At 33.5% G+C, this 14,330-nt stretch overlaps 1 protein-coding gene across 1 annotated transcript; it reads left to right on the plus strand.

Moving 5' to 3' along the window:
- The first annotated feature begins 8,291 nt into the window (after nucleotides 1–8,291).
- On the plus strand, nucleotides 8,292–11,686 carry LOC145063757 (F-box/FBD/LRR-repeat protein At1g13570-like). The gene is made up of 5 exons (XM_079011344.1): nucleotides 8,292–8,467; nucleotides 9,280–9,316; nucleotides 9,384–10,223; nucleotides 10,386–10,535; nucleotides 11,058–11,686. The coding sequence occupies exons 1-5, from the start codon at nucleotides 8,292–8,294 to the stop codon at nucleotides 11,346–11,348; spliced, it is 1,494 nt and encodes a 497-aa protein (XP_078867470.1). The 3' UTR covers nucleotides 11,349–11,686.
- The last annotated feature ends 2,644 nt before the right edge of the window (nucleotides 11,687–14,330 follow it).

The following is a 14,330-nucleotide window of genomic DNA, read 5'->3' on the forward strand; positions in this document are numbered from 1 at the left end:
AGATTATGCTCTACAACTATCGTTTAGACTCCATTGGCTAATTTTGACTTTATTTTAAATATATATTATAATTATATTACTTATATATTATTTTTAGTAGACCGGGATAGGAAAACTCCGTTATAAACTCATAACTCCTTCGTCTGACGTCCGTTTTTGTCCGTCTTTCCATGATTGCACCACTATCTATGAGATCTTCAATTCTCATTTAGATTGTTTTGGATAAATATCGCTCTAACGTAAATTCACTATTTACGTCGCGCTGTGTCGTGTCGGTTCTGTCGCAAAACTTCGACAGGTCATAACTTCTTCATTATAACTCGGATTTCGACGTTCTTTATATATTCGGAAACATCGTAACATAAACTAAATCTTAGTTAAGATTACTCCTTCTAAATTGTCTTTCCCAAAAAAGTCATTTTTGACGCTCACTGTCCTTAAATTGACTAGCCCAGATCTACGGGCGTTACACCTTTTACCCCAAGCATGGACTTGTGGTTATGTACTGTAACCCAATTATTAATTGGGTGTCGTTTTGATGTTGACAGTTTGGGAATCTGTCAACCAGCAGTTGGAGTTTTATCTGCGGGACTTCAGCAGTGTCAAGTGAGTTCTCCTCACTATATCAACAGGTTCTAAGGCACCAATGTCGGCCCTTTTCGGATTTGTATATGGGTTATTGCATGATATGCTTATTGATTACATCCTGGTAGTTAGGATGGTGATATGCTTAGTGACCTGGTTAGGTCGGTATCCTAGTATATATGATGATGCTATGTTAGTGACCGGTTAGGTCTGTGTCCTGGTTATAGGATGTTGCTATGATTGATGATCTGTTAGATCAGTTTGACTATTATATATATATATATATATATATATATATATATATATATATACACTAGCCGTTTACCCGCGCTAAGCGCCGGGTGAGGATATTTTTTTCATAAATTATTATAGAGAAGATTGGTTCTTTTACACAAATAATTTAGGAATGAGAATTTGGCCCGAAAACCCGAACCGAACCGAAAACCGAATCGAACCGAACCGAATTAGACCCGAATAAGCAATTCGATTCGGTTTTCGGGTAATTAAATAAGTCTTATTCGGTTTTCGGGTTATTCGGTCCGGGTTACCCGAATAAGGGCTTATTCGGTCCAAATGGACCGAACCGAATATGAAAAGTCACATTTTTTTTCCACCTGCACGATTGTTTATTCGGTCTTGTGTTCTATCAATCGTTACCCAAAATACCCACGTAATGTTTAATGTTTAACTTATATACTTATAGATAGTTTTTTAGGTGTTTTGGATGTTTAATGTTTACTGTTTAATATGTTGCTTAATAACTATATCTTAAGATTGTGGTGGTTGAATTTTACATTTTATATATCAAGAATAGTTAATTCGTGTTATTCGTGGTTATCATAAGCTACAAAATTCATACAAAATACAATATTTATAATCACATTGTAAATGTTATTTGGGTTATTCAGCTCCTTAATCATCTTGTACATGTTATTTGGGTTATTCGGGTCGGAACCGAACCGAACCGAATAATACCCGAACCGAACCGAACCCGTATTGCTTATTTAGTTCGGTTATCGGTTCATACAATTACCCTTATTCGGTTTTCGGTTTATTCGGGTTCGGTTCGGTTCCGACCCGAATAACATCCCTAAAATAATTTGCTACATCTAGGAGATTCCAGTGGGGGCATTAAATAAAGCAATTAAAATAAAATGTTTTTATGGGTTCTACTAAACATAATAAGTGAATTTGTTCAGGAGAGGTTCTTATAAGAAGTTTCAAAAAGAAAAACATTGATGAAATCCTTGTTGAAAACAAAGTGTCATTAACAACAATGAGAAATCCATAAACCAATTGTCCTTACATATGTCCATTAACATGTTTTGCAATTTATTATATAAATAACACTAAACTCTAAGAAACCGAAGTTTATAACATTATGTAATCATTTTTAAAGTGTAGTTGCTAGTTTGTATTTTGTAGTAAAAATTAAAGAAGCAAATATACATTAAATTTGGGTTCCTCACATGATTTGAAAGGGAGATTACTTCCATATTTCAATCCACCAATTGAAGGTTAGAGGTGGCTCTAAAAATACAGCAGCAACAACAAAGATATAACAACAATGATATAACCCAAAAACTCAACATAAGAGACACGAGGGGCCAAATGGTCAAAGTTTAAAGGCAGCAAGGGTTATCTGTAGGAAGTAGAGTAACATCTTCCTTAATCATTACCAAAAAACTTTCATTTCAGATAAATCACCACAAAACCATAATATCATATAATGTGTTTATGACTAATTGTAAGAAATGGTAATTTATTTCCATTTTTTACCAATAATAGAATTGTAGTTGGGCAATTCCTTTAAAAAACTCTGATATCTTGACACTCTGATATCCAAAGCCTTTTAACTTTCACTCTTGTTGTAACAACCTACAAAATATAAAGAGAATCGAATAAAAATACTCGAGAAAGATTTTCAACCGCACCCTAATAAATTCCCATATAAAATTAAGTGGAGATACCAATAAATGATTGAGTAATCAGAAAAACACTTAATATTTCCAATCGAATGCTGGCATATATATCATGTACATGACAGAGTAATTCTTTAAATTTGGAGTTCATATTGGAGTTAAAAAAAGGTAATACTGTACTTTCAGTTATTTGTATACAATAGCATCCTAGTTTTATTTTTATTTTATACAATTAGACAAACGAAAGTCACATGCTATATTATAGAAAAACATGAAACTACATTGCTACATAATTTCTACAAGTATTCATGTAGTTTTGTTAACCGTTGACAAACTGATGCACATTCCCCAAATCCATCCCTGGTAAACATTTTCATCCAAGTACTTACATCCTTCATTACATAAGGATCTTTGAATACATAAATAATTTCACTCAAAGATTGATAAAAGCCAAAAAAACAATAGATATTTTGTTATAAAAGAGAGGTCTACCTGGCCAAATTGACCGTTAAAGAAATGAACTCATGTAGCCATTATCTAGGATAAAAATAGAATAAGTGAGAAATGATTTTATGAAAAAGGAAGCAACAATATTTCAAAGCCTTGAAATTTTAAGTTGCATACATTCAAGAATTGCATCAACAAATGGATTAACTACCATCTAAGCCCCTGACACTTGATACTTTATCTGAAAAAAGAAAGTAAATCAAAGTTAAAACGAATATAATGAGACAGAGAATATGGAACAAAACATGGTAGTTCATTTAAACAATGAAATTTGGTACCTTGTCGACAAATATTCCATCATCGAAGGATACAGTTGGCATTCTTCTCTTCCCCTATAATTATTGATATACAAATAAATATAAAAAACATCATAAATCTCAAATTAGTCTTTGAAAAGAAAAAAACAAATCTAATTCAAAACTTGATATTTTTAACTAAAATCATTAATTTGAAAAACTGAAATGATCATGATTATGTTAGGTTTACTAACCAAAGTAGAATGAAATTTACCAAAAAAACCTTTTTTGAACCTCATATAATCTGAAATCGAATTATTATGTAGAAATACAATCAATGTCGTCAGAATAGATAAACAATATCATCTTTGAGCAATATACCAATAAAAATTCAAGTTTGTAGAACTCACTGTTGAAATTTAGGGTTCGAAATCATAGGTTGTCTCCTATCTGCATAAATATCAAGATCAAGAGTGAGTTTGGGGATTAAAATAGAGATAGAGAGTAAGATTAAGGGCTCAAAATCATTCCAAACACACATAGTCAAACAAAGGTGAAAATGAAAAGGTAACACAGAACAAATTAAATCAATATTTTCATTTCAGAGAAACCAAAAATCTAGCAAAAATGTTGACGAAAAAATACTTTTGGAAGTACCTAATAGAGATAAGCTTATCTAAGAACAAATCAAAGAGATTTTCAAATCTTGCAGATTTTCCCAATTTTATTTTACAACCAAAGAAACCTGAAAATGAAAAGATAACAAACAAATGTCACAATTTATCATTAATAAAAAAGTCGACCTTTTGGATCTAAGTTTAAGGATTCCATCATCCTTTATTTCCTTAAGACTTCCATCAGCCTTCATGTTTCTGGACAATGTTAGACATAAACCACTGACAATAAAAAATCCATTCGGTAAATTTTTGATGATCTGACCAACGAAGATGGAGAAAAAAAGCTCCGATGGCTAAAAGAAACCCTAATATGAAATACTTGGTTGCAGGGTGAGGACAATGGTGCTGTTAGTGACGATGAGTGGTGGTGTCTGTAGATTAAGGGTTTAGAGAGAGAGACAGAGACAAATCGTGGTGGGGGTCATCAACGGAGAAGTGGTGCGAGAGATAATATTGGGTGGAGAAGGTGGGTTCGAAGATGTAGGTTAAAGGTAGATGTTTGGGTATCGGGATCATTGATAGCCATTAGTTGAGGATCGAAGATGCTGAGTAGCATTAGTCTCCGTTACAGATCTAAAAAATTAGAGGTTTGATTGATCTGTTCATCACCGCCTCCGTATGATAGGAAAGGGGCATCTTTGGTGGTGTCGATGTGAATAGGTTAGATGGCAGTGTGTTTAAGGATTCCTAATACATTGTATTGGGGTGTAGTATATGATCCGTGTAGCGTATAATATAATACGTATAATGCTTAATATGTTGTACATGAGGTAATATATGTTGTACCTCTTAATTTTCAAGAAATGGGCAATATCCTTAATAATATAGTAAAGATATATATATATATATATATATATATATATATATATATATATATATATATATATGCTAGCATATGGTATTATGTGCACATGTTTGTTTGATTGGGGGTTGGGTTGAGGCGGTCCTGTTGTGTGCTGAAGGCCAACATAACAGGGGCAATCCGAATAGATTGTAGGCCTGTGAGGCAGTCCAATCAGGCCGAAGGCTCAACGAGCGGTCCGGATAGGCTGTAGGCCCTACGAGGCGATCCAGTCATGCCGAAGGCTCGAGAGCGGTCCAAATAGGTTGTAGGCCCTGCGAGGCAGTTTAATGAGGCTGAAGGCTCATTATGCATGTTGTTGCTTATTTTTTTATATGATATGGTTATATTTGTATGACGTTAGTATTTTGGGGGTAACTCACTAAGTCTTCGAGCTTACATTTATCGATTATTGTTTCAGGTACTTCTGATGATCGCGGGAAGGCGAAGGCGTGATCGTGCACCTCCTTCTGTATTATGATTTGATTGTGGGATACTCTAATGTTTAAATTATTTCAAAAACAAACTGTAATAACTTAATACTTTTAAATTTTTTAAAAAGTTTTAAATTGACTTTAATTTTATAGGTGTTACAAATGTGGGAAACAATGATTATCGGTTTTTACTTGTGGACACTCACTCCTATGGGTGTGGGGATAGCTGGGTGGAATGTAAGGGCGGGTGGAGTAAGGGTAGAGGCGGCGGTGATGGTAGGTTGGATGGGCGGGTAAGAGTAGATTAGGTGGGATGGGATCGAGTGGGTTAGGGTTATGTAGGGTGGGTTTAAGTGGGTAGTGAGTATAAGGGTAGGTGGGTGGGGGAAGGGTAGGAAAGTAAGGGTAAGGTGTAAGTACGTGCTGGTGTTAGGAAGGTAAGGGTGGAATGGGTAGGTACGTTTGGAGTAGAATGGGAGGTAGTCGTAAAGGGGTATGTAGGTAAAGATAGGGTGGGTAGGGTATGTGTGGGGTATGGGGTGTGGATAGGAATGGATGACTGTTTGTATATTTATATATTTTAGAAAACTTCTAGAAATAGAAAAGTATGAAAAAATACATATTAATTTTTTAAATTCATTATAATTTCAGAAAAAGCATATATTTTTATTTTTTTCTAGAAAATTGAAAAATTTATCTAACCAAAAACGTTTTCAAAAATTTCACTTTTTTTGTAATTTTTTTGTTTAAAATTTAAAGAATTTTTAGGACAAAATAAAACCATAAGTTCTCTAACTTTTTTTTTTTGGTTTTGGTTTGTTGAGAGACCTCTTTAACCCATCAGTGAATTCATTGAAGATGCGTTCTCATATAATATCAAATGGTATTTTTACGATCAAAGTCTTGAACCAGATAACTCATTTTAGTTTGGATCTTTGCACCTCAACAAGATTTTTTTTCTTTGATGATCTAGAAATATATTTGTTGGGGAGATTGGAAATTGGGTGAAGCTGAAACAAGGAGAATCTTGACTCGCCATATGCAAAGAGTTCGACCTTCTTATTATTGATAAACAAAAGCTCATACTAAATTTAGCATATTGTTTATGAGAGCATGGTAATGCACCAGGGGAAATAGTCTTTATATGAGATTGTGATGAAGCAGAGTTCCATCAGAGGTTAATTGAGAGTTGGAGACCATGAACAAGGTGTCAAAATTTTCACAAAGCTTCCTCCAATATCAAACTGAGATTAGTTATCACCAGTTTTTTGGTAAACGATAAGTAGGACCTACCTATTAATGTTGTTACAAGGTAAATTGTGGATGCCTTTTGGATTTGAACTTTTGCGTCACACAACTTCATGTTGCTTCATCTTCACTTATCAACATAAGATATTAGTTTGGTACTTTTGTTCTCTAGTTTTGTTTATTTTGTGTTAGAAAAAACTATGTATTTGTCTTCATAACTCCATTAATGATGTTGTCACGAATTTGACTACGGAAAATTATGCTGAGAGATGTATTAAATTTTAGGTTAAATGGACACAGTAGCAACACATTTGATATCACAAGTTTTATCTTATGCAATGTATTTTAGGTTGTTTTTTTTTCCGCATTAAAGAATTAGTAACAATCAACACAAACCGACCGATCCATACCAATGCGTCTATTTGACCTTGCTATATGTTATGAACATGATTATGGCATGTATGAACTAGGGGTCCACAATTTAAGACACTTTGGTGCGATTAAATGTAGGATTTTAAGGTCGTAAAATCGAACCCAATATCATAGGATTACATGTAGGATTTTAAGATTGTAAAAGTTCAAAATCCATCCATTGTCTTTAATATAGTCTTTAGTGAGCGTGAACTCTAAAGTCCTTTCTAACATAGAAACATTGATCTCACATATTGGTTCAAAAATCCTTCGCAGAGCCTAAATTTTGTACATGCACTTCAAAATCGCACCCCTTCGTAGTTGAGCACCACATATCATCCAAAGCCACACAGAGCCTCACCGTCTCGCCCACTCATCTTGAAATCCAGACTTTTTAGTATATAGAAGTATGAAGCGTTAACTTTTAACCACTGTAATTTTTTACTTCATTCATTTAAAAGAATGTAATTAATGCATATTTTTTGGTTTTCTATCTTTGATATCTTTGTAATTTTTGTTTCTTAAAGAATGCATGCTCTCTCTCTCTCTCTCCTTTTTTTTTTTTTTTTTTTTTTTTTTTTTTTTTGCCTTGGTGCTCATTTAGAAAAAAAGACATTGCTATCTTAGATTCGAAATTTATGTACCGACTTTAAGAATATCACTAATATTTTAAATTTTATGCGTGTAAACAAATGGAGATGTATGTTTCAAGATTGTAACTTATTACTACTTTATTTTTACCGGATTCTTTTATCTCAATCCGATTTTATAATAACGATATTGGAAAGTAAAAATGATCATATTTCAATATTGACAATCTTGATTTCAACTTATAAACAAATGATAAATTCGGATTTTATTCTATTGTTAAACATGCCAAGTTGTAAAATTTTTCTTTACTTTCTCAATTCGGATTTTATTCTATTGTTAAACTTGACAATCTTGATTTCAACTTATAAACAAATGATAAATTCGGATTTCTTTACTTTCAACTTATAAACAATATGTGGAACCCGTTAAACATAACTCATGACAAATCGGTGTCTTAATAGCACCACCCTTATTTAACAATAGTTTTGTAGCGACATTTAATTAATTTATTATTTACAAAGGTCGTGAAAAAGTGTTAGCGGCTCAAATTTGACATGTTAACCGCAGGGAATGATTTATAGGGTGATGTTCTTCATAGGTTGAGACGTTTTGTTAAAGATATCTTTTAACAAATCAAATGCAAAATAAAATTAAAAATTACGTGGACGACAAAATATGTAAATTCTGAGTTTTGCGTTTTGAACACGTAAATCGTTATTTGTATTTTATATCACGCACCAAAAAGAGAATGGGTCGGCCCATAGCCAAGACAGATGAGCCGATTCCCACCTGCCTCAGCACACTCGGCCCGTTAACGCGATTCAGTTTATCACGCCTACATGGCTACATTCGCAATTGCTAAGCGCCAAATTGTCTCTCTAAATTCCTGTTTGCCAATTGGCGCCACGAATCGCCGGTCTTCTTCTTCGGCCATTGTGACGCCAACGCTATCATCAGTCTCATCTCACCTGATTCCGGCGTGTAACGTCATCACTATCATCATTACGAAAGAAAGGTTGTTTTTTTTTTTTTTGGGTTTTTTCGATATAAATCTTTTGATTTTTTCCCTCTTATGTACCTGAATCATTTCTAGTTCTGTTCGAATAAGAATATAAGGTATGATGGGTATTTGGTGGAATATACTCCTATATCACTATTTCATGTAGTATGCTCTACATTTATGAACATCTTTGTCAAGTTTGAGAGCTTTAATTTTTTGTGTGCATCACCTCACTTCGTATATAGCGACTTCACATTTGGCGCGAAGATACTGTTAGGTCTTGCTATTTGTTAAAGAAGGGTGACTAATAACCTAAGATTTCAGACTTATGGTCCTTGCGGTTTCGTCTCAGGCTCATGAGCCCTAGCTAAATCGAAATACATTTTTTGGTTTTTTCTTATATGAGTGAGAGTGTGAGCTTTATTTCTAAAACCCTAGTAATACCCCCTTTCATTTGTCTCTTTTATTTGGTTCACATTTATCCCACATATTTGTAATTTTCTCATTTCTTTGCATTTTAAACGGTATCATCACAAGTGGATATCTCGGTAGTCTCCTCTGCCTGTTTATTTATTTGTTTTTTTTTTCTTTCTCAATTTGTGGTTTCCACATAAACCTGAGTATGTGTGTGTAATGTTAATTTCTTTACTTATTATAGTTGATTCTCATTAGATTTTAGTGATTTTGGTGTTATTCTGCATAATCAAATCCTTGGTAAACTTTGTTAATTAGGAAAATTGTTTATTGTTTTTGCTCATTCGTTTTTATCAATATTATTCAAAAATTGTCTGTTTAAATATGTAATAGTTTTTAATCCAAATTAACAGAGACATGAAGAAATCCAAGGAAGGAAAGGCGTCAGAGGTAGATATGCTCAGTAACTTGCCAAATCCTATCCTTCATCTGATTCTTTCATGTCTTCCAACCACAGAAGAAGTTATTCGAACCAGCATCTTGTCTACACGATGGAGGCATGTATGGACTTTTAGTTCCCTCTATAGACATAGATTATAACCGAGGATGGACGTCCGTTACAGAATTCAAAAAGAACAGCTTCGAAGAGTTTGTGTCTCAGGTTTTGGCAAACAAATCCACCGATTTGGATAGAGTTCGTTTAGATTGTGTGTTTTTCTACAATATTCCGACAATATGGAGGTGGGTTGATGCTGTTGTTAGCAGAAACGTTAAAATACTTGACTTGAGCTTTTGTACTCAAGGCGAGTATGAGGATATTGAGTTGCCCCATTCTCTGGTGACTTGTGGTTCGTTGGAGGTATTAAGGTTGTATCTGTTAGCAACTCGTCTAAGATTGCCTAAACTTACAGGTTTTGTTACACTTAGGGTTCTTGAGTTAAAAAGTTGCAATTTATTCAAGGATAGTTTGGTAAATGATTTTCTCAAAGGCTGCTCATCGCTTGAGGATTTGAGTTTGGTAGATTGTGTGACATACAAACTTGATCATTTTTGTATTTCATGTCCGAAGCTAAAGAATTTGAGAATTGATAACCGGAAAATATTAGATTCTGAAGATTGGGATTATCCAGTGGATGGCATGGGCAAACGCCTTCAGATTTGTTGTCCAAAACTGGTGTTTTTGGAATTTGCAGGTTTTATGGCTTTTAAGTTTATTTTGGAACGTCTTGATTCCTTGAAAAAAGTTGTGATTCACCCTTTAGATACATATGAATGGGCGGATGATAACGTATGTGAGTTGTTTGATGGATTTGCTCATGTGGAATCTTTGTCGCTTCGCATTTGCCTAATCCAGCAGGTAGATGCCTATTTTCATATGACATGCTTTGGCTTTTTTTTTTGCTCTTTATTCTGGTATATGTTATGCTTTGGCCATTAGTTTTTATCATTTGAGTATCTACATGAATATTTATTATCATGAATAATAACTCCAAACCCTTATTTGCTGTCATTACTCTAGTTCATTAATCTACAAGATCTCCCTGAATCTTTACCTAATCTCAAGACTTTGGAGCTAATCACAACACGTGATGCCTTCAAGATGAACGTACTAATCCGAATTCTCATATGTTCTCCAAATCTGGAGTCCCTTCGTTTGACAATTCAAAAGGTATTCTCATACCAAAAATTATTTTTATGTATCACAATCTCATGTGGCTCACTTTCATGCTTTCCTTGGTGTTTTGTGCATTTCAGATACTGAAATACATGGAAATTTTCACTCATTTACCATATAATTTGGGTTAATCTGGTTATATTTTATCAAATGAATAAATGGGATCGAAAGTTCCCAAAATGTATTAAAATGCTTAAAACCTTCTAAATTGTTACATTATATATATATATATATATATATATATATATATATATATTAATTTACAATATATAATATGTAAATATGCTTGATATAGAAATGTTTTATAAATTTAAAATCAATGAACATAAAGTGTGGAGGGATCAACCTAATCCATTTTGACCCGCACTAGAAAAATATCACTTTTGACCCGAACACATTATCTATTGCATCCACCCATTTTGCACCTCAACATGAAAAACTTATGTTTTTGTTTGATGATTTAGCATTGTTTTAGTTCCAAAAACTTTAGAGTTCACCTTTATATTTTTAATTTAGGATCCATTGCATACATCAATTGCAACAGAAGATGATGATTTGGAATTCTGGGAGATGATGGAATATGACTGCATATTTGAAGGGCTTAAGATGGTAGATATGACGGGGATATCTTTTGTTCCACACCATTTGGGAATCATAGAGTTTCTGCTTCAGAGTTCACCAGTTCTTGAGACCATGAGCATCACCCCAAATGTGAACATGACTGATGAAAAATTAAGCTTTACGATAGAGTTACTGAGTTTTAAACGAGCATCACCAGAAGCTGAAATCATAATTGTTCAAGATTAGGCATAAATCATACTTTCATTTGAATTTCTAAATCTGTCGTTTTGCTTTTGATTTTGGTTTGTGATAAACCTCACTTCAATTTACAACTCCTCCAGCGAGATTGGGATAACACCAACAAAGTAAATGTGGTTTTTTCACGAAAAAAAAAGTCAGACAAAATCTAAGGGCTTTTCTATAATTAGCCCCTTTTAAATTATATAAAACTATAATATTACTCGTACCCTAGAAAGGTTCATTTTTTTGGTTTTTGGATATCTACATGTTTTGATCTTTTTTGCCTTATGTACTAGAATCATTGAAACTGTTTTGAAACAATGTATGATCTGTTTCTGATGATATATGAACGAAATCTGTTTATTATGATCTGTTTCTGATGATATATGAATGAAATCTGTTTATTATGTAGTCTACGCTTTGTTCCCTATGATATGTTCTCTGCCTTCTATTGTATCATCTGCATTTTGTCTTGTACTCCCAAAGGTGTAGGATAGAAAAATGACCATTTCCATGGTTGTGGGATGATTTTGGCCTTTGGGAAGGTGAGAAAAGCTGGTGTGGACAGAGGGATTGAAAATGACCATACCCTACTCTACCGTTATATAAACATCTTATAAATTCATATAACTGGTCAGTAACTTGCCAGAGGTAGATATGCTAATGTATTCCACTAAATAGTACAACCAATAAATGATATTTACAAATAGGACCCTACAATATATAAAGTAAGGTCCCGTTTAATAGACATCTTTCTAGGTCTAAACAAATCTTTCTAGCTGAATGGGCCGGAAAGATCGTTTGATTTGCACAAAAAAAATCGTCTTTCCCGGTAAGATGAGTCTTTCCCACAAAGCTACAAAATCTCATCCGAATGTAAAAAAAGACATGCTTTGGACAATTGTGCCCTCACAAAAAAAAGCCAGCATAGATATCCTCAATGCCTCCATCAGCCATCATCAGCTTCTCCCTTTGGTGATCTTCATCAACGGTCTTCGCTGGCTAGCCTTCCCCCGCCAAGCAACCTATTTTTCTAGAATCATTTGGGACCAAAGTTGGGACAAAATTTTTCTTGATGCATATATCCATGAAGTAATCACTAACGGTCGTGAGTGTACTACCCGTCAAACGAAACTCATGGAAGGTTGTAGCCGAAAAATTGGTAAAGGAACATAGTTTAGTTGTTGACCAAAAAAACATGAGAAACCACTACGACTACTACAAAGGAAAGTATCAAGCTTGGGTGAAACTTAAAAGCGAAACTAAAAATATATATGATCCTTTAACAAATAAATTTAATTTGGCTGACGGAGAATGGGAGATGGAGACGAAGGTAATATATGCTCATTGAATTTTAAAACAAATACTAGGTGGAGGAATTATGGCGAAAACACAAAAGGCATAGAATGGGGTTCGGAAGCCCTTGAATATATGACTATTTTGTGTGAGCAGATTGCCAATAAACTACTTTCACATGGTTTACTTTAGAGTTGTATGCACATTAGTATGTTATTTTTCAATTTAAGTATGTTTCTATTTAGATTTTAATAAATTTATGTTCAATTATTTTGTATGACAATTGGTATTTGGATTTTTAAATGATTATTGTGTAATTATTCAGCAACTTCATCCATCACAGTATAAAACAGCATGGTAATATGGTCATTTTTCATCATCTAGCACAGTCACTCAGATGTACAATCAAATAACATGGTTTTTTTTTTTTTTTCTGGTCAGAAAACTTTTCCAGACAACACTTTCCTAAACAGTAACTATCAAACGAGACCTAAATATGTACCCATATATTATACAAAGTAAATAAATAATGTCCAGTTTGATACTACCCTTCAATTTGAGTACGAATAGAAGATTTACGTATGTTTAAACTATTCTGAAAATCAAGAAATAACTATGCGGGAAGATCCTTTTTAAATATATTAGCCAATTGACCAAATTTTTTCCCAAACAAAATATAATCTATTTCCACATGTTTTGTTCTTTGGTGCAGAGAATTGGGTTAGAAGCTAAGTACTTGATACTTACATTGTCACAAAACACAACTGTAGTACGAGTTAAGAGACATGATCATCCCTATACTTGGCTTTGGCACTAGACTCAGATACAACATCTTGACGTTTGGAAGACCAAGACACAAGGTTGTAAGCAAGATAAACATAGTACTTTGATGTTTGGTTAGATCATGGAAAGTAATGGCTCATTACATAAGGAATTCCATTTGTTTAAATCTCATGATTTTTCATTCTTTTCCTGACCTTTTTATCGGAATGAACCAATCTTTGAGACTTATCAAACTCAACTTTTTTTTTTTGAAAATATTTGCATCTTTAAAAACAATCCATAAATTTCCATTTAATTAAAGAATTTGCATAATCTTCAAAAAGACTCACAATTATATGAAATGTTTTTAGCGTTTGAAAAATATGATGAGTAAGACAAAAAATAAATAAGATGTGCTATTTTATAAAAACAGAATCTTTTTAAGAGTCAATTTTTATATAACATGTGAAGATTTGTATAGAAAATAAGAGCTACATCTCTAACACCAATTAAAAGGTGTACCTTGGATTTTACCTCATAGTCTTCTTATTAGTCTGTTAATATACTGCCTTGTAATGTGGAGATAGTTTAGCTAAACGTGGGTGTTGGACCCTGTATTTATACCCTTATAATCTGTTGAATGAAACACACAGAGAATTACACATGATCTTCAACTTTTTATCGATCCCTGATTATAATTCCCAGTGTGGCTCTTTTCATCCAAGTTGATCGCTAGGAGCGAATCGCCGATCTCCTTCCTTATCGGCCATATGATCACATGTGACGCTAACGCTATATATCACCAGTCATCATCCCATCCGATACCGACTACTTCACTTCCACATTAATTAACGATATCACTATCATCATTACGAAAGAAAGGTTCGTTATGATTATAATTTTTATGTACATGAATCATTCCAAGTTCTG

This window comes from Lactuca serriola, chromosome 7 (assembly GCF_051521515.1).
Source record: "Lactuca serriola cultivar US96UC23 chromosome 7, Lser_US96UC23_V15, whole genome shotgun sequence".
NCBI lineage: Eukaryota > Viridiplantae > Streptophyta > Magnoliopsida > Asterales > Asteraceae > Lactuca > Lactuca serriola.